Source organism: Lepus europaeus, chromosome 2, assembly GCF_033115175.1.
Source record: "Lepus europaeus isolate LE1 chromosome 2, mLepTim1.pri, whole genome shotgun sequence".
Lineage (NCBI taxonomy): Eukaryota > Metazoa > Chordata > Mammalia > Lagomorpha > Leporidae > Lepus > Lepus europaeus.
In genome coordinates, this window is record NC_084828.1 from 165,868,663 (window position 1) to 165,892,466 (window position 23,804).

General features: G+C 38.3%; 1 protein-coding gene across 16 annotated transcripts in view; it reads left to right on the plus strand.

Annotated features, from left to right (window-relative positions):
• RBMS3 (RNA binding motif single stranded interacting protein 3) overlaps positions 1-23,804 on the plus strand; it is a 1,606,934-nt gene that overhangs the window by 845,300 nt on the left and 737,830 nt on the right. The window contains exon 1 of one of the 16 annotated variants that reach the window (XM_062215568.1): positions 19,017-19,061. The exons of the other annotated variants lie outside the window; for them this stretch is intronic. Coding sequence (XP_062071552.1) covers positions 19,017-19,061 — 45 coding nt within the window. Of the gene's footprint in view, positions 1-19,016; positions 19,062-23,804 lie in introns of those variants that run through there. 16 annotated transcript variants of the gene reach the window in all.

Sequence of the window (23,804 nt, forward strand, 5' to 3'; positions counted from 1 at the left end):
ACTAGCTGCTGTATTTTGGTACTTGTATAGGAAACTCCTCCATGGAAACAAATCTTACCACTGCTGAGTTAAAAGGGCATTTACGTTTATGTAGATCAGCTAAATGCACCTCCCTCAACATTATCGCTAATAAAACTCTACTGATTTACTCTCCCACACATACCATATGACAGTATTTTAGGTTTTATTTTATTGTTCTTTTTCTAGCTTTTGGAATGCTCTACTTTTTATTGCATGTTTTATGATAAATTTATTTTAGATAATAAATTATCCTTTGAATACTGTGTGAGCTACATCTTAAGGATTCCAATATGTACTATCAGTGGTGATACACAGAATCTGTAAGAACCATTAACAACTTTGCCAGAAAAGGTTCCATGACAACCCAGTCCAGCCATAAAAAACTGCCATGGCTGTACTGGTATGAATCAGTAAGATATCAGATATATGATTCTCACTGGAATTTACTTCCTACACCCATCACTTACCCAAACTGTACACACTGATCATTTCTAAATGTCAACTGTATATTGCCTGCATGTCTGTGATCTGACTCTTTTCTGACGTTGCTACTCTCAATGACTGTTGGTCAAAATCCTCACCCATAATTCAAGGCTCTTTTTAAATGATACTTCTGTGTTAGAGAAGAGATAATTCCAGGAACTGTCTTGTCATTCTGCATGAATTTGTTATGGCAGTTACTACCATCTTCACCAGGGGTCAGCAAACATTCCCTTGAAGAACCAGGTAACAAATATTTTTTTGCTTATTTGGCACACACATTCCTCCATACTCAAATTTTCTCCATGTAATGTGAAATTGGCAATACCCAAACAAATGAATGTGGTTGTTTTCTGATGAAATTATTTTTACAGCACCATCTGGTCAGGGTGAGCATTGTGGGTCTGCAGCTTAAGGTTGCCAACTGCGATGCCCGCATCTTTATGTTACGGTGCTGGTTTGGGCCCTGCTAATCTGTGCTTTGACCCAGCTTTCTGCTAATGCATCTGGGAGAAAGAGCACGATGACCCAAGGAGTTGGGTTCCTGCGACCCAAGTGGGAAATCCAAATGGAGTATCTGGCCCAGACCTGACTATTGTGGTTATCTGGGAAGTGAAGCAAAAGATAGAAGGTTGACCTCTCTTTCTCTCTTGCTCTCTGTCTCTCTCTCTCTGCCTTGGTCTCTCCCTCCCTCTCTATCACCCTGCCTTTCAAGTAAATAAATAAATCTTAAAAAACAACAACAGACCAGCCCCTGTTCACATTTTATTGATCTGTGAATTTTAATTCGTGCTACACAATTTAATATATACTTCTTATGAACTTGTCTCTATTCTTGACTGTGCACTTCTTGGAAATGAAGCTTGTGCAAATAGCTTGGGGGCTTAATTTTAACAGCTATGCACACAAAAGACATTTATTGGGGCTGGCACCATGGCTTAACAGGCTAATCCTCCACCTTGCGGTGCCAGCACACCGGGTTCTAATCCCAGTCGGGGCGCTGGATTCTATCCCGGTTGCCCCTCTTCCAGGCCAGCTCTCTGCTATGGCCCGCGAAGGCAGTGGAGGATGGCCCAAGTGCTTGGGCCCTGCACCCGCATGGGAGACCAGGAGAAGCACCTGGCTCCTGGCTTCAGATCAGTGAGACGCCGGCCGCAGCGGCCATTGGAGGGTGAACCAACAGCAAAAAGGAAGACCTTTCTCTCTGTCTCTCTCTCTCACTATCCACTCTGCCTGTCAAAAAAAAAAAGACATTTATTGGATGAGTAAAAATACTAATACCATTATTAATCACCTATATACATTTTAATGATTCTAACATAAACAATGAGTATTGAATATATTGACAACAAATTGAAAATTATCTAAAACGCTAATTAGGGGTCTAATTTATATTTATATCCCTCCTTGTCTTATGTGCTAGATTTAGTTTATTCTTTGAGATTCACAGATTTATAAATGGCTTAGAAATATTTATTCATTTGAAAGGCAGAGTAGCAGAGATAGATTGGGAGGATGGAAGGAGAGAGAGAAACTTCAGTCCTTGCTTGACTTCCCAAATGGCCATAATAGCCAGATCTAGACCAGGATGAAGCCAGTCAACAGGAGCTCCATCATGGCCTCATACATGAGTGGCAGGCACCTGAGCACTTGGGCCATCTTTTGTTCCCTTGGCAGGAAGCTAGACAGGAATCAGCATGTCCAGGACTTGAACCAGCACTCTATATAGGATGCCAACAGCGCAAGTGGTGTCTGAACTTGCTGTGTCACAACATTGGTCCCTATAAATTCCAAAAAAACACCTCAATCCAATATTTGGAAAAGCGATAATCAAAATATGAGAGCTCTAAAAATCTTACTCAGAGATTGGGTACTTTGATATTGTTCTTATCTAGGAAGTTTTATGTGGGTTACAAATTTGTTTTTGACTTAACTAAACTATGATTCAGCTGAACAATGTTATATTCCAAAAGTAAGCACAATTGGCAAATAAAGTTATTTTTCTTTACCCTTATATTTCATGTGTCCTGTTGGGGTGTTCTTTAGGAGAAATACAATAGATTGCTGTTTTGCTCAATGATGTCTCTTTGACTTTAGGCTTTACCTGAACGTAAAAACATTGATCTTTGAATGAAACCCTCACCTATTCCATGACTAGGGTGACAACAGAAGGATGTATAATGAATTTAAAGTCTTTCAGAAGCTACAAGGCAAAGCATACACTAAGCTCTCTAAGCTACTATTAATTGAATGGAGAAGACAAAATCCAGTAAAGACCCATAATGGGTACACACACAGGGAAATACATGAAAATAAAGGAAAATAGACATGAGTAATTAAAGAAGCTAGAAATTATAAAAAGAGATTACATATTTACATGGTAAATATCTAAAGAGCATGTCTCCCTACTGACCATAAAAGGGCAAAGAACACAGTAATGCGACATCATTTAACCTGGATAGCTCATCTCTCAGAGTCAGCAAGAGTTTGTTTTGCTCACCTTTGGTTTACTTCTTACAAGACTACACTTGTTCCATCCACTCATGAAAAGAACAGCTTGTCTTATCTCCCTCCGGTGGAAATGAGTTATGAGCCTTTTATCTCCAGCTTACAGAGTAGCTTTAACATCTTTACAGTTGAATTTCAGTGACAAGGGCAATATCTTATTTCATCTTAAATTTTTTCTTAAAGAATTCCTTTTCCTGTTCTGATTTGTAGGTACATACAAGATCATAATGGGAAAGATCAAATTACCTTGTTTGGGACCATGTTAAACACTTTCCTATTGTCCTGCAAGCCTTCAGTATTAATTTCCTGTCTCTTCTTCTGCTCATGTCAATCCAGCTAGACAAAGCAGGCGTTTACAACATTTATAACAATCTGATGTCTCCAGTATATTTCAAAGAAAATCTTATATTTTATGAAGTTCTTCTTTAAAAATCCTTTAGGGCTAATTTTGTTAACCTCTCTTAAGGTTTTTAAACTAGGCTATAAGAATCTTGTGAACTGAAATGAAGACTGATGTCCTCTGGGGTCTGCTGCAAGTAAAAATCAGCACAATGATGCAGGTTCCCTAGCCTGTGTCTTGCCTCGCACAAGAAGGATGAGAGGCACTGTATGGCCTTGTTGGGCAGCTGGCTAGGCTAATATCTCAATTTCTCCAAAAGGCCTCCAAATGCAAGGTCCCAACTGTTTTAACTTACCAAGCACAAGAGAACATTTCCATGAAATGTATCTTCCCTTGGTAATGAATTCGTTCTGAGTGATTACCTTTGGTTGATTAGATAGAATTTGTGACTTGTCCAGAGTCACAACCAATGTAGGCAATCATGGGACATCTTTTTTCTGGCATATCATTAATTCAGCTGAACATTAATCACTGATTCTGTGCCAACTATGAGTTATGTGCCAGGGCTACAAAGTTGAATGAGATCAGATCTGAAACTTCAAAAGGCGTATAGAAAGAAATGCAAATCAATGTCTACCTTACATCTGTATATGTACAACAGTGGGAGCATGCACGGAATATATGGTGAACATGGGGTATCACAATTAGATTCTGGGAAGATATCCTGGAGGATCCTGTATTTCAACTGAATTTTGAGGAACAAATAAAATTGTTAGTTACAGAGCAATGAGACAATATTGTAGCTTATGGAAAACCAGGAAAATATAAGAAATCACCAAATATTTGAGAGATATCAAAACTTCAGTGTGTGGCTTGAGTAATGTGGACTGAGAGGTAGGTAGAAAGAGAAAGGCAGAAATCATATCTTAGAAGACTGAGCTGGTAAGCTAGAGAATGTGTTGCTATAACTTCTACATGTGTAGATCCATTTTTTTCTAGCAACATTTGTTGAAGAGACTGTCCTTTCTCCAGGGATTGATTTCTGCTCATTTGTTGAAGATTAGTTGGTTGTTGATGCATGGATTAATTTCTGAGGTTTCTATTCTCTTGCAATGGTCTTCATGTATATATTTTTTTGCCAGTACCAGGCTGTTTTGATTTTAACTGCCCTGTAGTATGTCTTGAAGTCTGGTATTGTGAATGGGAATAATCTTACAAGTTCCATCTCAACCATTGATTGTTAGTATATACAAAGGCTATTGATTATTGAGTGTTGATTTTATATCCTTCAACTTTACCTAAAATTCTATTATGAGTTCCAATAGTCTTTTAGTGGAGCTTTGTTTCCCTTATACATAGAATCATGTCATTTGCAAGCATGGATTATTTTACTTCCACCTTTCCAATCTGTATCATTTGACTTCTTTTTCTTATCTAATGGCTTTGGCTAAAGGTTCCAGAACCATATTGAATAGCAGTGGTGAAGCTAGGCATCCTTTTCTGGTTCTATATCTTAGTAGGAATGCTGCCAACTTTTCCTCCTTCAATATGAGGCTGGAAGTGGGTTTGTCATATATTCCCTTGATTGTGTTGAGGAATGTTCCTTCTATACTCGGCTGGCTTAAGTTTTTTTTTTTTTTTTTTTTTAAATCATGAAAGGATATTGCGTTGTATCAAGTGTTTTCTCTGCATCTGTTGATATAATCATGTTTCTTATTCTTCAATTTGTTAATGTGATATATCGCATTTATTGACTTGTGTATCTTGAACCATCTCTGCATACCGGAAATGAAATTCATTTGGTTTTGGTGAATGATCTTTCTGGTGTGTTGTTGGATTTGATTGGCTAGTATTTTGTTGAAGATTTTTGCATCTGTGTTCATCAGGGATATATGGGCTATAGTTCTCTATTATATCTTCATCTGGTTTTGGAATTAAGATGATGCTGGTCTCATAGAAGGAGTTTGGGAGGATTCCCTCCCTTTCAGTTGTTTTTAATACTTTAAGAAAATTTTTTTAAAGATTTTATGTATTTATTTGACAGGTAGAGCTACAGACAGTAAGAGAGAGAGACAGAGAGAAAAGTCTTCCTTCCACTGGTTCACTTCCATAATGGCCGCCACAGCTGGCACTACACTGATCCAAAGCCAGGAGCTGGGTGCTTCTTCCTGGTCTCCCATGTGGGTGCAGGGGCACAAGCACTTGGGCCATCCTCCACTGACCTCCCAGGCCACAGCAGAGAGCTGGACTGGAAGAGGAGCAACATGTGCTAGAACCCAGACCCATATGGGATGCCGGCGCTGCAGGCAGAAGATTAACCAAGTGAGCCATAGCACCAGCTCCAAGAAGAATTTGAATTAGTTTTTCTTTAATAGTTTGGTAGAATTCAGCAGTGAAGGCATCTGGTCCTGAGCTTTTATTTTTTGGGAGAGTCTTTATTACTAATTGAATCTCCATCTTGGTTATTGTTCTATTTAGATTTTTTCTATGTTTTCATGATTCAGTTTTGGAAGATTGTATACATCCAGAAATCTATCCATTTCTTCTATACTTCCCAGTTTGTGTTGGTATATAGTGTTGGTAGTAATTCCTGATGATTGTTTTTAATTCTGTGGCCTTCATTGTTACATTGCCTTTTTCATCTCTGAGTTTTTATTGATTTGGATCTTCTCTCTACCTCTCTCTTTTTGGTTAGTTGGGTCCATGGTGTATCAATTTTGTTTATTTTTTCAGAAAAGGAGCTCTTCATATCACTGATATTTTGTATTGCTTTTTGGTTTCAATTTTGTTTATTTATTCCCTAATTTTAATTATTTCTTTCCTCCTACTAATTTTGGTTTTGGTTTCTTGTTGTTTTTCTAGGTCCTTTAGATGTATTGAGATCTTATTTATTTGATGCCTCTCTTTTTTCTTGATGTAGGCATTAACTGCTCTTAACTTCCCTCTTAGCACTGCGTTTGCCATGTCCCATATGTTTTGATATGTTGTTTTGTCATCTTCCTTCGTTTTCAGAATTCCTTTTATTTTCCTTTTGATTTCTTCTATGTCCCAATGTTCATTAAGTAGTGTGTTTTTCAGTCTTCATGTATTTGTATATTTTCCAGAGTTTCTTAAGTTGTTGATTTCCAGCTTCATTCGATTGTGGGCAGAAAAGATATACGGTATGACTTTAAGTTTCAGATTTGTTGAGTCTTGCTTTATGGGCTGGCGTACGTTCCATCACAGAGAAAGTTCCATGCATCGGTGAAGAGAATGTGTATTTAGCAACTGTGGGATGAAATGTTCTGTAAATGTCACTCAGGTCCATTTGGTCCATGGTGTCGATCAGTTTTGTTGTTTCCTTGTTGATTTTATGTCTAGTTGAGCTGCCCATTGATGAAAGTGGTTTATTAGGTTCCCCCTTATTATTTTATTGGAGTCTATGTCTCCCTTTAGATCCATTAACATTTGTTTTAAATAGACAAGTGACCTAGAATTGGGTACAAATACATTTATGATAGTCACATATTCCTGTTCAATTTTTCACTTAATTATTATATAATTTCCTTATTTGTCTCTTTTAACAATTGTGGTATTAAAGCATATTTTTTCTATTATTCAGGTGGATACATCAGCTCATTTAGAAACAATTTTAATATAAAGGAAACAGATTTTATGCATTCCTTAGATTCTTTTCCAAGAAGATAACCACACTACCCTCAGTCCCATGCTTGCCTTCAAATGCCCTCCCTCCTTCCCCAATATTTATCAGATTTTGCAGTCATAATTTTCATCTACTCTACATTCACAGGTTTTATTCGCCACTACTCATATGTTCAAATATGTTCAACATGTAAAAAGTATGAAGACCACAGTTCCACAGGGATATAAACAAGTGCCAAAAATAGCAATCCTATCCCAAAATGACCATTTCATTCCTGTACATTTTTATGTCCTATATTATCTGCCATGTATCAGATAAAACATGTGATATTTGTTTTTTTGAAATTGACTTATTCCACTAAGAGTAATGGTTCCCAGTTGCATCCATTTTGTGGCAAAATACAGAATTTCATTCTTTTTTATGGCTGAGTGGTATTCCATAGTGTGTGTGTGTATCCCACATTTTGTTTATGGAGTCATCAGTTGATAGACATCTGGGTTGATTCCATATCTTAGCTATTGTGAATTAAACTTCAATAAACATGGGGATACAAATAACTTATCCATATTCTGTTTTCATTTTGTTTTGATGAATTCACAGTAGTGGGATGGCTGGTCATATGACAGATCTATTTTCAGATTTTTAAAGAGTCTCCATGCTGACAAGCATACTGGTTGTACTAATTACATTCGCACCAACAGTGTATTAGGATACTTTTCCCCACATCCTCACCAAAATTTTTCATTTTATGCTTTTTGGATGATAGCCATTCAGGCTGGGTGGAGGTAAAATCTAATTATGATTTTTTGTTTTTTTTATTAAACTTTTATTTAATGAATATAAATTTCCAAAGTATAGCTTGTGGGTTACAATGGCTTCCCCCCTCCCATAACTTCCCTCCCGCCCGCAACCCTCCCCTTTCCCGCTCCCTCGCCCCTTCCATTCATGTAAAGATTCATTTTCAATTCTCTTTATATACAGAAGATCAGTTTAGTATATATTAGGTAAAGATTTCAACATTTTGCCCACATAGCAGCGTAAAGTGAATAAACTACCATTGGATTACTAATTATAGCATTAAATAGCTATGTACAGCATTGCCCTGATGGTTCATGGTCTTGAGCATCTTTTCATGTGTCTGTTGGCCATTTGAGTTTTATCCTTTAAAAATACCTGTTTATGTCCTTTATCCATTTCTTAACAGAATTATTTGTTTTCTTAATGTTGTGTTTCTTTAGTTCTTTATAGATCCTGGATAGTAATCCTTTATCAGTTGTAGAGTTTGCATATATTTTCCATTCTGTCAATTGCCTCTTCACTTTTTTGAGTGTTTCTTTTGCAGTACAGAAGCTTTTCAACTTGCTGTAATTCCATTTATGTATTTTTACTTTTATTGCCTAACCTCCTGGGGTCTTTGCCCAAGAAATCTTTGCCTATGTCATTGTGTGACAGAATTTCCCCAATGTTTTCCTCAAGTAATTTGATGATATTAGGTCATCATTAGATTTAGATGCTTACTCCATTTTGAGTTGATTTTGGCATAAGGTAGAAGGTAGGTGCCTTGTTTCATATTTCTGTATGCATAGATCCAATTTCCCAGCAGCATTTTTTGAAGAGACTGTTCTTTCTCCAGAGATTGATTTCATGCCATTTGTCAAAGGTTAATTGGTTGTAGATACATGGATTAATAGCTGGAGTTTTTACTCTGTTCCATTGGTTTATTTTTATGATAGTACCAGGCCATTTTGAATATAACTGCCCTGTTGTATGCCTTAAAACGTAGCATTGTGATGCCTTGGCTTTCTTTTACTTTTTTTTTATTTAAAACAAATAATAAAAAGAAATAACTTCAGCTATTTAGGGTCTTTTGTGTTTCTATATGAATTTAGCATCAGTTTTCTAGATCTGTGAAGAATGTCATTGGTATTTTGATTTGGATCACATTGAGTTTCTAAATCGCTTTGAATAGTATGGACATTTTGATGATATTAATTATCCCATCCATAAACATAGAAGATTATTTTCATTTTTTGTGTCTTCTATTTCTTTCTTTAATGCTTCATAACTTTCACTGTAGAGATCTTTCACATCTTTGGTATTCCAAGGACTTTACATTTTTTTTGTAGCTATTGAAAATGGGACTGATCTTACAGGTTCATTCTCGCCCATGGTATTGTTTGTGTACACAAAGGCTATTGATTTTGAGTGTTGATTTTATACCCTGCAACTTTACCAGATTCTCTTTTGGGTTCCAATAGTCTCTTATTGAAATATTTTAGGATCATGTTTTGTTGAATGATCTGTTTCAAGAAAGTTATTCTTCGTCATCCTAATCCTCTCCAATCTCAAGCATGTTCTCTCAGATAATTCCAGTTCTTAGAATTGTAATTAAGTCTAACATCATGAGCTGCTTCTACTCTTACTCAAGTTGGTAACCTTAGCACATGTCAAAGCTGTCAAGGAAACAGTCAGTTAGCTTACTCTCTGCATGAAGCCCTGACCTCTAGTAACTTCTGTGCAGGCACATGGAAGGAAGAATCAGAGTTGAGGTCCTGGTGTTAACAGGATGATCTTTAAGGTCAGAGTCATATCAGTTCAACTCCTTGGGTTTCAGCTACTGCTCTATAAAGGAAACAACTGAGCTACTTCATTATGTCCTTTCCTGTAAGTCCCTGGATTTAGTTTTCACAAGTATGACACTGAGTAGGCCAAAAAGATCCACATTACATAATCTACTGGGTCACGTGTAAATATCAAACAATTAATTTCATCATCAGAATAGACCATGGTTGACTGTGAAAGTGAAGGCACATCGGAGCCCAGAAAATAGAGTCCTTGGAAATGTCCAGAAAACCTGTTTTTAAATCTTAAATATCAAACTGCTTACAGTTACTCTAAAGGAATTTCATGAAAAATATTTTTTGCAAAGGTGAAAGGAGCCATTCACTGTTTAATGAATTGGATCCTCCCCCTCATTAGAAATAGTCTATGTTGGTGCTCTCATTGTGGTATAGCAGGTAAAGCTGCTGCCTGCAATGCCAGCATTCCATATGGTGCCAGTTTGTGTCCCAGCTGCTCCACTTCCGATCCAGCTCCCTGCTAATGGCTTAGGAAGAGCAACAGAAGATGGTTCAAGTACTTGGGGCCCTGCCACCCATGTGGGAGAATTGTAAGAAGTTCCTGGCTCTTGGTTTCAGCCTGGCCCAGCTCTGGGGAGTGAACCAGCAGATCTAAGATCTCTGTCTCTCCCTCTCTCTGTGTTACTCTTTCAAATAAATAAATAAATAAATATTAAAGAAAAGAAGTAGTCTATGTCACATAAATAGAGGAATTGATACAATCACAGAGAAAAACGAGCAACCATGCCGTGAATCTCTAGAGAAACTTAATCACTTCAAATAACAATCAGAGAGATTTTATTCACTTAAAGAGGAATATTTTTAAAAGCAGCATTTGCTAAAAGGTTGATTTTTCTGTTTTATGGTGTCTGTTTATTAGCAATGTCATGACTTTGCTATTCAGGCAACTTGGAGCCATAAGAAATGTGTTAAGTAAAACTATTATTTTTAGTTATTAATTAAGAGTTTGAATAAATAATTTTGTTCTTCTAAGTGGAGGGTTATTAAGAGGGACTGAAATGCCAGATAAAAATACCTTTTCCAGGAAAGGTCAGTGAAGTATAATGTGGCATATTGAGAAGAATGAACTTTGAAGTTGGAGCGGACAAAGTGGGAACCGTGGCTCCACTGCATTTTGTTGCTAAGAATCTAGGAAAATCTTTGAGCTTTATTCCTCTGTCCTGTAAAGCAGTATGTTTCAAGAATAAACTGAGTTAACATACAAAATACTTAGCCTGTGAAGGTATCAAATAATTCTTACACCACACCTCTTTATGTCATGGAGCAGGAATCTGAAGACAGAATTCCAAAAAGTTGCTCCCTTCATGCCTTGCATTGTTAATTTGTGTTAAGTGTTTTATTGTATCTCCTAAACTTTTATATTTTAGCCACTTTAACTGAAATGTGTGATTCTGGGAACTTTGAAATTAAAAATCATCCTCTTGACATTATTGCCTGGTGAAAAATAAACAAGATCTGGTTTTTCATTTAACAAATGATTACTGTGTCCAATTATTTCAAAATTAAATTCATAAGAAATATTGACATAATATATGAAAATACAAAATTTGACAACAAAACAATTTCTGACCGTAATACATATCATTTGACTAAATTCTATGATTTTCATAAGTTGTTTCTAAATGATAAAGGGTGAATTTTGTGTTATGATCTTTCTTAGCTTGTTACATATTACTGGCAGGTATGATTTTTATTTCTTATAAATGAAGATGCGGATATATCTACATGGGATTTTTCTTTTGGCAGTTGACTGAAATATTAGAGTCATCTGGAGGTATTGTGTAAGATGAGCTCATATTGTGTGCTAAAAATCAGTACTCCCTAAGCTTTCTGCATTTTAACAAGAGCTCCAACACTCATCCACATAATGAGCTGCAAGACTAAAAATGAAAGCAATTTATGCATCCGTAAAGGCCAAAGCCACTAAGCTGGTAGAGATACTCAGCTGAGGGTTGCGACTACTGAACTCCTGAGTCATGGGCACACCGTCCTATCTTCTCTAAGTGCTGTGCACCCTCACACAATAACCACTAAGTGACTCTAAATGGTTTCCTTTTAAGAAGAAAAACATGTTTGTGCATTATTTTATTTATTTATTTTTGGAAATTAGATATTTTAATGGATTCCAATTGTGGCAATGACAAGGATGCCCAGGAACGTGACAAAAATGTGAAAGAAAGAAATAACAGTGATTTTGCCAGGCACTGTGCTTATTGTTATATAGAATTTTCTACAGGATTCTCCCTCCAGGAAGAACCATTCCTTTCCTTTCTTTTCTTTCTTTTTCTTCCTTCCTGTTCATTTCCTTCCCTCCCATCTTTCCTATCTTCTTTCTTCTTTGTGTCCATCACCATCACCATCACCATATTTCCAGTAAAAGCCAGATACCATTAGAAGGAAACATTTATAATCTAGTAGAAATGGTTTCTGGTTCTTTGGCCTATTATTTACCTAAAAGCTTAATTGCACATATGAATTCCACCTAAGGGACAATCACTTTGAATGCTTTAAAATACTGTAAGAGTCTGGAACCTCTATCACCTAATTCGATCCTCCACATGTTGTAGACAGGCTAAGTTCGTCTTTTAGCACTGAGTTATACCTGGTATATATAAGATGTATGTTTTATGAATATGAAATGTCAGTTCCATGATTCCTGACTGCAGTTCTCTTAAAATTACTTAGCACAGAGCAAGTCCGTTGCAATGCTAATTATTTTTCAGCCAGTGGTCTTTCTATTTCAGGAAAGATGTCATCTAAGGAAACCCCACTATATATGAAGGATTTGTGGATGGCTCCTTGGAGTTAATTTTCATGGGCTTTGGAAGGTACTTAAACCCAAGACACGGAGAGGGCTTAGAAGTGATTGCCATAAGCTCTTTAGCTACTTAAGTTAAATAGGGTAGTGCTCCTTTGCCACTGAATGAATAGTGTGGAGAATTTGTGGGGTTGCTTAGAACTCTGGAGCAGCCTATTGTTTGAAGATTATGTTTTTGACGTTTCCCACTAGAAGTCGTCCATTCATCTAATAAGTGTTATTAAGTGCATGCAATATGCCAAGAACTGGACTTGGCATCACCATGGAGACGATCAAATTCTAGTCTCATCTGTCAGAACCAAGCATTAGTGGGTGTTGTTAATGATAAGAGCAAGTCAACAAGTCCAGAGAGACTGAAACTGGCAGACCATGCAGTCTCCACTTTTGAAAGTGCTGCCCTAATATCCAAGGTTTTATAAATATCAATGATTGTCAAGGTAACATAAAGCCACTTTTATACTTATATATTTTTTTCTAAAATAAAAGTACGAGTGAACTTTGGTTTATTTTTCAAATAAAGTGGACTTTTTTTTTGCTAACAGTCATATACAACAGAAATTATAAAAATTATAGAATTATCTCCAACTATCATAGCAGAGACAGAGCTGTCAACCAGCTTCTATTATCCCTGTGGACTTTTAAACTATAATTTTTAAATTTTCATCTATTTGAAGGCAGAGAACAAGAGACAGAGATAGCTGGTTCACTTCCCAAATGCCTACAACAGCTGGGCCTAAACCATGCCCAACTCAGGAGCCTGAAATTCATTTAGAATCTCCCTTGTTGGCGACAGTGATCCAAGTATGTGAGCCATCACCTGTCGCCTCCCAGGGTGTGCACCAGCAAGAAGCTGGAATTGAAGTGGAACCTGAAATGGATCCCAGCTACTTTGATATGAGGTGGAGGTATCCCTTAACCACTGATCCAAAAGCCCACCTTGATCTTTGGAATTTTAGGAAAGAATATTATCAACATTTTGGCAAACCTGTGACCAACATAACTGAAATAATTAAAAATTTGTTGTTGATAATATCCTGTTATCACATGACTTTAAAATGTGTTTTTAAGTCCAGCACACATATAGTCAAATTAACAATAGAAAGAAACAAAATATTGGCTTAGTGTTGTGGCACAGTTGGTTAAGGACACTGCTTGGGAAGCCAGCATCTAATTTCAAGATACTGGTTCTAGACCCAGCAACTCCACTTCCAATCCAGCTTCCTGCTAATGTACCTGAATTGCAGCAGGTGATGTCCCAAGTTCTCGGATCCTTGCTGCACCCGTATGGGAGACTACAATGGAGTTCCAGGCTCCTGGCTTTGTCCTGGGCCAGATCTGACTGTTGTGGACATCTGGGGAGTGAACCAATGGATGGAAGACTGACCTCTGTTTCTCCCCTCTCCACTCTCTCTCTGCCTTTCAAATAAATAAATCTTTAAATTGAAACAAGCGAGGAAGAAACAAAAATCAGAGGCCATAGTAGCATGAGGATACTTCAAAATGTTCATGGGAAAATAAAATCAAGATATAAGTTAGTTCTGATGCAAAAACACTTTAAAATCCATTAATACTTTTTCAAAATATGCATTTTACATGAACTTTTTGAAGACCCTTTGTATGTATGTTGTGTTCTTAGCTCCTTTGTTTCTCTGTTTCCTTCTGTAATATACGCTCAATCCGATGTGGTAATATGCAGTTATATATCTGTATATCAATAGACATTGTGTATAAATGTGTATATGCAGGCCGGCGCCGCGGCTCACTAGGCTAATCCTCCGCCTGTGGCGCTGGCACCCCAGGTTCTAGTCCCGGTTGGGGCTCTGGTTCTGTCCCGGTTGCTCCTCTTCCAGTCCAGCTCTCTGCTGTGGCCCAGGAGTGCAGTGGAGGATGGCCCAAGTGCTTGGGCCCTGTACCTGCATGGGAGACCAGGAGGAAGCACCTGGCTCCTGTCTTCGGATCGGCACAGCACGCCGGCTCTAGCAGCCATTTGGGGGGTGAACCAATGGAAAAAGGAAGACCTTTCTCTCTGTCTCTCTCTCTCACTGTCTAACTCTGCCTGTCAAAAAAAATTGTGTATATGCATACATCTGTCTTTAATGGATTAAATTCTATATATAATTTTAAAAATCACGTATTTTTATCTCTTAATTTCATTCACATCCTTTCCTATTATTTCCACTACGATTTCTGTTTAAGCACAGAGGCGACTTTAAGCTTGAAGTAAATTTTAATAGATTTATTTATTTATTGGGAAGGCAGTGTTACAGAAAGTGAAAGGGGTGCAGAGGAGGGAGATCTTCCATCTACTGGTTCATTCTCCAAATGGTTGCAAGGGCTAGAGATGGGCCAGTCAGAAGCCAGGAGCCAGCAGATTCTACTGGATCTCCCACATGGATGCAGAGACCCAAGAACTTGTGCAGTCCTTCACTACTTTCCCAGGTGCATTAGCAGGGAGCTGGATCAGAAGTGCAGCAGCCAAGACTTAAATCTGTGTCCATATGGGATGCTGGCACTGCAGGCAGCAGCTTTTCCCACCATGCTACAGTGCTGGCTTTCTAAAATATGCTGTTTTAGGAATTTGGTTGAAGAACTCATGAAGCCAACAAAATAACACACCCAATCCATCCTTACTCTTGTTCCAACAGTGTGCTGGATGAGACCTATTTTCTTGAATTTGCTCAGTCAGTTTGGAAAAAAAAAAAAGTGGCTACCAGGTAAATCATTGTCTTTAGCAATACCTGGAGATTTTTCATTTTGTTTTTATTTTTAACTCTGGACTCTCTTAAGCGGACAAAAGGACTCACTGGGGTGGGAATAATATAGATTTTGCTGTGCATTGAACCCAAATGCAGCTCTGTAAAGCAAGTTGTGAACACTTCCGCCTCCCGCCTCCCGCCTCCCGCCTCCCGCCTCCCGCCTCCCGCCTCCTGCCTTCCTCTGGTCGGACCTGGTGGCAATACTCTTCAGTGAGGACGAGGAGAGGAGCAGTGTCCTCATGAGATCTAGGTTCTTCTTCCCTTCCTCTGTGTCCCTTTCTATTCCCACTGCTCTTGGGAGCTTCGCAGAGTTAGGACTTCACAGATACTTTTGGGTTAGGCATTGTTGGGGTTCATATGGTTGCTATTTACCTCAAGAGCTAGGTCTTTAGATGGAGAACGTACTTTTTTCAAAATAAGTGGTCTCCGTCTGAATGGTCCGCATGTAAGATTATCTGCAATGAACTGTTGAAATCTTTACTTAGTATATACTAAATTGATCTTCTGTGTGTAAAGATCATTGAAAATGAATCTTGATGAAGAATGGGATGGGAGAGGGAGTGGGAGATGGGATGGTTGCAGTTGGGAAGGTGGTTATGGGGGGCAAAAGCCACTATAATCCAAAAGTTGTACTTTGAAAATTTATATTTATTAAATAAAAGTTAAGAAAAAATATTATTTGCAATGGCTGGATTCTAGACTGTTCAGAGCTCTCTCTCTGTGCTACATTTTTTGGCCTTGGAATTTATTTCCTCTGTGCTGGCTGTAGTGTGTAGGATTGTTTGAAACAATCACTTGGGTAGAATAGTGTAAGGTTTCACATGTGGCCTTCTTACATTAAGCATCCCACCTCCTGCTCTTTAATTACTTCCCTCCTAATATCTGAAGCAGGCAGGAGCTCTTGCCTCTCTTCATTATTTTTCTTCTTATTTTCCCCTTTCTTCTTCTTATCACCCTCTCACCCTCCTTTCTTCCTTCCTTTCTTCCTGTTCTTTTCTTTCTCTGTTATTATCTTTTATTTTCATTTCTTTTTTGTTATAAATATTAGATCCTAATTTATGAGGATTTATCCTTTGCAAGTGAAAATGCATATGCAGATAATTACTAATTATTGCATTCTTTATAATAAAAGAAGACTGTCAGTAACAAATGTCCATCAACAGGGGAGAGATTCAGTATACTATGGTATGTCCATAAAATGGAATTTGTGCAACTATAGAAATAATTGAGAACATTCTATGTATTAATTTGCAAATACCTGCAAGATTTTTTGTTAAGTGAAAAGGGAAAAATGCACAACATTTGAATTTTATGCTTCTTTTGTGAAAAAAGATGATAATGGGGAATAAGATACTATTTTTTTTTTCATTTTGACTATTCCTAGTAAATACCTAATAAATTTGTGCAGGAAACTGTCCACCAGTGTCAGGGACAAGTGATCTGAGGGATAGTAGGAAGGGAGAATTCATTGTTACAGCTTTTTGTATTCAATAAAATTTTTAAACATGTTAATATGTTTTCTATGAAAAATAATTAAGATAATATAAATCTCAAAGGCCAACGTAAAATTTAAAGGAAATTTTTCTAACCCATTAAGTGCTAAAAGAAAAACTGAAAGTGACATGACTGGAGTTTTTGTGCAAACTTACGGGTGCTTTTCTAGCATATCAACTGGCTGTGGTTTGAATCATGTAAAATTGTCACTTTGTAGACAAAGTCTCTTCATTCTTGCCACTCTGATATAAGTAACTTAGCTTCTCTCTATCTTAAGGCATTGAAAATCCTAGATTGCATGAGCTATCATGTCCATGAAGTTTTGTTTCCTTTCTCTTCTGTGCTAAAACCTTTGGAGTCTTATTTGACCAGTTGCCGTAGGTCACCAGGACAGCACTGTCAGATGTGACAGTTCTACTACGGAATCACTGTGGTATCCAAGCTTTAATAACTTTTCGCTGAACTTAACCTACCACAAGGATTATATTATTCTCCTGAGAAGTCACTGTGAGCCTCAGGGTTGCTGAGTTGGTCTCATGTCCTTATTCTACAAGGCAATTTGAATCCTTGTACTTCCAAGTCAATGCATCCTCCTCTCCTCGCTGTTTACCAGAGTAACTGTGGACTGGATTACTTACCAGGGCATACTCATCCCTGCTCCAGTTGCTGTGTTTTAGTTAGTTTGTTTTAAATTCTACCAGCCCTTTAGACCTGTTCTTTCCCCAGATGGTATTCCTTTATTTACCAAAAGGGAGCTTCTCCAACTACTAGGTCTCATACAGCTCTTAATACTTGTTTAAAGTTTCCACATAGGTAAGTCTTCTCTTTGTAGTTTTGATCCCCAACAATCCACAATTAATGTCTCTCTTATTGAGGTTTCCATCATCTCACATACCAGCTGCCTACTGTGTATTCCAGGTATTTGTGTGTGTGGCTGTCTTCCTTGCTAACTCGTGAGTATTGGCAGTAGAGACTAAGGTCTTGGTTAGGCTTGCTTTTGCTTGTGCTTATACCAATGTTTGGAAAGCAGTTTTGTTTTCAGTAAACATTGAGTAATGCTTTAGTCTTGTGATTGGGCTCCTTATCTGTGTGCAACGAAGGTTTTTAAAAAATATTTTTAAAAGTTGGTATGTGGATCCACTGTGTTGACTGGATACATTAGTAAGTGGTACTCGAGTTGGAGTGAGCCTTGCTGCAAGAGGGTGTTTTAGTCATCATATCTTTATCTTATCCAAGGATCAGGCTCCCTGTTTTATAGCTCCTAATAAAAGCTACTATTTATATGGAACTCATTATTGCCTTTTCAGTTTGTCAAAATAGCATCAAAGAACCATGATTCATCATTTCAAAGTGATGCTAGTATAATGCTGGTAGAAGCTTGAAAGGATGACACAAAGCAGCCCTAGTCCCTGCATCTTAGTTGTTGGATGCCTTCCATCTTCTTTTAATATTAAACAATTATTATCCATGACTAAGGAAAGGAAAGAAATTGCCCACATTTTGCAGTACATTCATGTAGGAGGGACCTCTTTCGGTGTAGCCTAGAATAGCATCTTAATGTCCAACACATGTCACCATGCAGTGTACTGTTTTCAGAATGCTTCTTCATATAAACAATGTAGCAGATTTGAAAGGTTTACTGATACTATAAGAGTTTTGATTTATTGTACATTAGATTTTAAAATGAGCAGATTTTAAAAATTGCAACTAGGAGTTTGTGCCATAACTTTAAATGTTGATGTGGAAGCCGGCGTCGTGGCTCAACAGGCTAATCCTCCACCTTGCAGCGCCGGCACACCAGGTTCTAGTCCTGGTCGGGGCTCCGGATTCTGTCCCGGTTGCCCCTCTTCCAGGCCAGCTCTCTGCTGTGGCCAGGGAGTGCAGTGGAGGATGGCCCAAGTGCCTGGGCCCTGCACCCCATGGGAGACCAGGATAAGCACCTGGTTCCTGCCATCGGATCAGCGCGGTGCGCCGGCCGCAGTGCACCGGCCGTGGCGGCCATTGGAGGGTGAACCAACAGCAAAGGAAGACCTTTCTCTCTCTCTCTCTCTCTCACTCTGCCTGTCCAAAAAAAAAAAAAAAAGTTGATGTGGAAAGTCTTAGACACAATGAGGTGGTGATTTATCTCTTAGAAGTAATGGATCTGTTGTTTAAGAATATGAACAAGCTGACATGAAAGTTTAAAGCCTGTGGGGTTCAACAAAGAGGTTGTAGGGGTTTATCATTCCTCTTCAATTCCAGAATCCCCACTACCCAATTCTTCACCCCAGAATTAGAGTGGGATTGTTGCTTTCCCATTTTTGCTCTAGGCAAAATGATGGAAGAATTCTGGAATATGCCCCACTTCCTCCCCAGACTCTGGGTAAGTGGACAGCAGTTGCTGGTACTGTCTCATCGAAGTGCCCTCTCCCTTCTTCACTCAGTGAACTTCTGTTTGTCCTTCTCACATCAGTTCAGATCTCCCTCATGCAAACCTCACTCATCTCCTTCCCTGCTTCAGACTCCCCCGTAAGTGACACAAAGAACTGTTTACTTTTTTTATAATTGTTGTAATCCAAAATTCATGTTTGTTTATGTGATTGTTTTTACTAATCTTTCTCCATTAGTGGAAAAGCTCCACACATCTGAGGACAATCTTCAGCTCCTCATTGTACCACCAATTCCTAGTATACTGTTTTGCACATAATACTCAGAGTAAATATTTTTAAAAATGGAAGACTGTTCTGATTTTAAAATATTCACTTTGGCTCTACTATATAATTTGACATGTTTATATCAAGTATATACTTATGATTTTATCAATTTTCTGAAATTCAGATCAATGTCATTTCTTTTGTTTAATAAACCAATGCACAGCTTACTCATAATATGTATTTACCATTAACTTTTTGAAGAGACCTTGTATACAGGATTTCAAAAAGAATTTACACCAAAATTAACTTATCTTTTAAATTCATTTTCCATGAACTTTTTGTTTACTTTTAAAATTTATATAAAGGGAACAAATTTCATTTATTTCATATTTACAGTTTTAAGATCATAGTGACACTTCCCACCCATCTTCTCACCCTCCCTCATTCTCACCTCTCTCCTTTTCATATTTTTCTTTCAATTTTTACTGTGAGATACTTTAAACTTACTTTATAATCACAGGCTTAGCCCTCTACTAAATAAATAATTCAATAAGCAGTAAGTGGAAAAACCACTGTTCTTTATTCTGAAAAGTAAACCAATATTGAATGTGCAGTGTTGCTGTATGATAACATCGGTGTTTTGAGTTTTTAAATCCACAACATGTTGTGTTTTTTTTCTCCCTATAATTTTTAAAAGTTCCCCAGACTTTTTAAAGATAACCATCTTGATTTTAAAAATATAAACATATCCACATTTTCATGAACCAATTGCAAGTGCAGGTATAAGAACTTTAAATGGTATAGACAAGTCTCCAAGCTCATGGTGTAATTAAAATTTGGAATGGCACGTGGTTGACAAGTTCAGTAATTTCTTGTGTTGTTCTAAGACAAGAATCTAAAATTTAAAAAAATCACAGAGGATTCCATATTTAACATGTGCCCAGTGGTACACAGTGAAAGTCAAAGAGGATTTATTAAAAGACATGGAATGAAGCTGGACTGAGTGATCTATTAGAAGCTGAGTCAGAGAATAGCATCACAGAAAGCTGGGTAACCTTTGGATAAATCTTACTCTCTGCCCCTCCTTTGGGCAGAGGCAGTACAGAGTTGAGTAGGAAGATTATCACTGCATCGGTTCCCTCATTCAGAGAAAACAAAACGCTTCAGTGTGCCATGTATTGAGCCAGGGACAATGCACAATTAAGCACACACCCAGAAGCTGAGTGGTGAACTGGTCTTGGACTTCCTGATAGAATTTTATATTTTATTCCTAACCTAAAGATGTCATGATTAGATCTGGAAAACTTGAAACTCTGTCGCATTCATAAAATGCTCTAAGACCTTATTAATTCCTCCAACTTCTAGAACAATTTGTCCAAAGCCATTATTTAAGTTTTTATGAAATTCATGTCTACTTTTTGACATCATGAGGCACACTATTGTCAAAGCAGGTGAGGTGCCCAGAGCTGTGTCTACAGAACATGGACATCAGGCGGTGCTTGGATAAAGCACAGATTCAGCCGTTGCAACTGTTGCTCCTTTAGGGCCCCCAAATGCCCAAGTTTGCATATACCACGATATAATATTTTGGCTCAATTTCACCACACTACCGAGATTTGCCTATTTGGATTTCCCTTGTCCTGTTTGCAGAGTGGGCATTTGTTCATAGCTACTAGCCCTAGGTTTGTAATTCCAGTTTAGGTTTGTCCTTCAATAGATTCTGCGTTCTACCACCCCTGTGCTGGATATATTTTGGAATAAGTATTTTTTAATGTGTAGTATTTTAAATTAAACTGCTTTATGGAATTTATGAAATCATTTGGGCTGGATGAGCCCTGCAGCGAGTCACATAGCTCATCCCCTTTTCTAGAAGAGTGGGATAGATTTTTATTGTCTATAAAATCCATTCTGGGTGGGGATCTGTTCTCAGCCTTCATTATCTCTAGTGATAGCAATTCCACAGCCTCCCTTGGCAGCCTTCCCTATTGCTGAACTAGCCTTCCTTATTAATCCTATAATAATACCTTGTGTTCTGTAAATATTGAAGCGGTGCTTAAGTTTCCCCTGCTAACTCATTCTTCTCTGCCCACCCTGTGAAATGCTTCTAGAGGGGGAATAATTATGTAAGCACACAGCACCAGATGATGTGTTGTGCAGCCTTGTCCTGAGGCATTCCACAAGGGGCTTGTTAGGATGGACGCTGTCAGTCCATAGAAAATTAAGCTATTAAATCTGCAGCACCAAGGGTGGCGATTGAATTGCTTGTGCCACTGGGATAAAATTGCTTTGCAGACATATGAATTTCATAGCCAGTAGTGTTCTTCTCTTCCTGCATGCTCTAATGGTATTGTTCGATTAATGCAATGATTTAGGGACTATTCCAGCACGTTTGTGTGGGTGTTGAAACAAGGGCAGGAGCTGGAACTTTCCTAGAAGGGTGTGGTCCAGGGATTGTTCCAGAAATAGAATTGAACGCAGTGATTGGATAAAGAAAATCTCCCATTGTTCATCTGTGTGTGCACTACCTGGTGTCTGCCCTCATCCCCTTTCTCTCTGCCATTTCTGTTCTCCTACCCCCAGCTTCTGGATTCTTTGCTTGTGCTGCCCAACATTTGTGACTGTTTTTTCAGAGTTCTTCCTGGGTCAGCTGGAGAGCTAAGGTGCCTGACGTTCATGCCCTCTTTACTTTCGGAGTGTATGAAGCCTTTAGTTGAGACAAACTCTCACAAGTAACCTTCAGACAAGTGCCCCAGTAGGTTCCAACTGAGGTAGCCCTACATAGCGCTTCAGTTGAAAAATTACTCTTGCTTGCCTTCCGCCTCTGTCTTTGTTTCCCCCAACTCCCTCACCAGTTTATCCTAGGAGCACTTCTTTAATACATTTTGCCCTCAGATCACATCTCAGACTTTGCTTCTAGGGAAGCATATTCAGGATTCCTGTCCTTGTTTAGAAGATGACAGTTGGGCCCCTGTGTCTCCTGTGGCTAGCTGACCTCATTTCCACCGATGTTTTTTCTCACGGTAAACACATCTGATCCTGCCCAGAGAAAGCACAAGTTTTGTTCCAGGATCGACAGTAGCTTGTACCTGACATGGCTTTGAGTTTTCTGAGATCATAAAACTTAAAGGTGGTATTCAAACTATTTTTTTCCAGAGTTTTCCTCAGGTACTGCGTCTCTCATCTCCTATGCTCCTTCTGAAATGGGTTTGCACAGGTCACACAGTGTGCCTTCCATGACAGAACATATCCATCTCTCCCACTGCACTGGGAATTCCTTGGTGGGGAGCGGGGTTGCTGGTCATCAGAACCCATGGCTAGCACCTGGCATAGTACCTTCTCCTCCAGTGCTGTCCCAGCAGCGATTTGCTGCCTTTCTAATGAAAGAATTTACACTGATCTAAGTTCCTGGTAACAGCCTTTGTGACTGCTTCCCTTTGGTTAGCCACTTCAGTTTCCACTTGTGCAGTTCAGTCCCCAACACACTGTCTGCCCATTTTAAATCCAGAACACTTCAGATCCCCACTCCAGTAAATATGACAGTTTCAGAATAACCAAGGTTCAGTGACAAGGCAGGAAGGACCTGATTCATTGCATTTGAAGACAAAACAAGAAGAGCAACCAGGATCGTTCGCTTACCTCCTTTTCTTTCCCAGGGTCTTTATCCATACATGAAATGTCTTGTTCAGTCCTTTCTCCCTGTCTGTGCCTCTGTGTGTGTGTATGTGTGTGTGTGTGCCTTTCTCAAATATTTAGGAATAGTAACTAAAAAATTTGCTTTATCTCAGAAGTGAATTATCTCTTCAAGAATGAAAGCTAACCTGAATGCAATGTTGTATTAGCCCAGGGCACCAAGGACAACTTTTCTGGTCCTGAATGCTCCAGAAGCTATTCCTGAAATGGAGAACAGCACTCTCATTGTGGTGTCAATGTCTCCTTCAATTCTAAACTGTGGAGAGACTACCTGAAGCATCATATATGACCTCTTTCCAAGAGTGCCTGATCTGCATCTGGTACTCACACATATTTTTCAAATTAACCTCCAGTGAAGAAAACAACGATCGTATCAATTTGGCGTTATTTTTGTTGTGAGAACAAAAAGATATTTTTCCCAAGTCTTGTCCCAAACAAGTAATTGATAACATTGGGAAATAAATGAGGAAATTATATTTATGTTGCATGCTCCTGCAATCATTAGCAGGCTGATTTTGAAATGAGAATCCACAGTATAATTAAATAATGACATTGTGCTAGGATGATTTCATACCCTTGTCGCAGACAAGCATATGTTTCGCTAGTTATTGTTTTCTCAGCCATTCTATTACATGTACAGAAATTTCAGTAACAGAAACCTAATCTACTCAGTAGCCATGTTTTTTTTGTTTTTTTTTTTTTTGTTTTGTTTTGTTTTTTAATTTCCTTAGTATCTTCTTAAATGTGTGCTTGTATATGTCTATTAGCAGTCGTGTTAATGG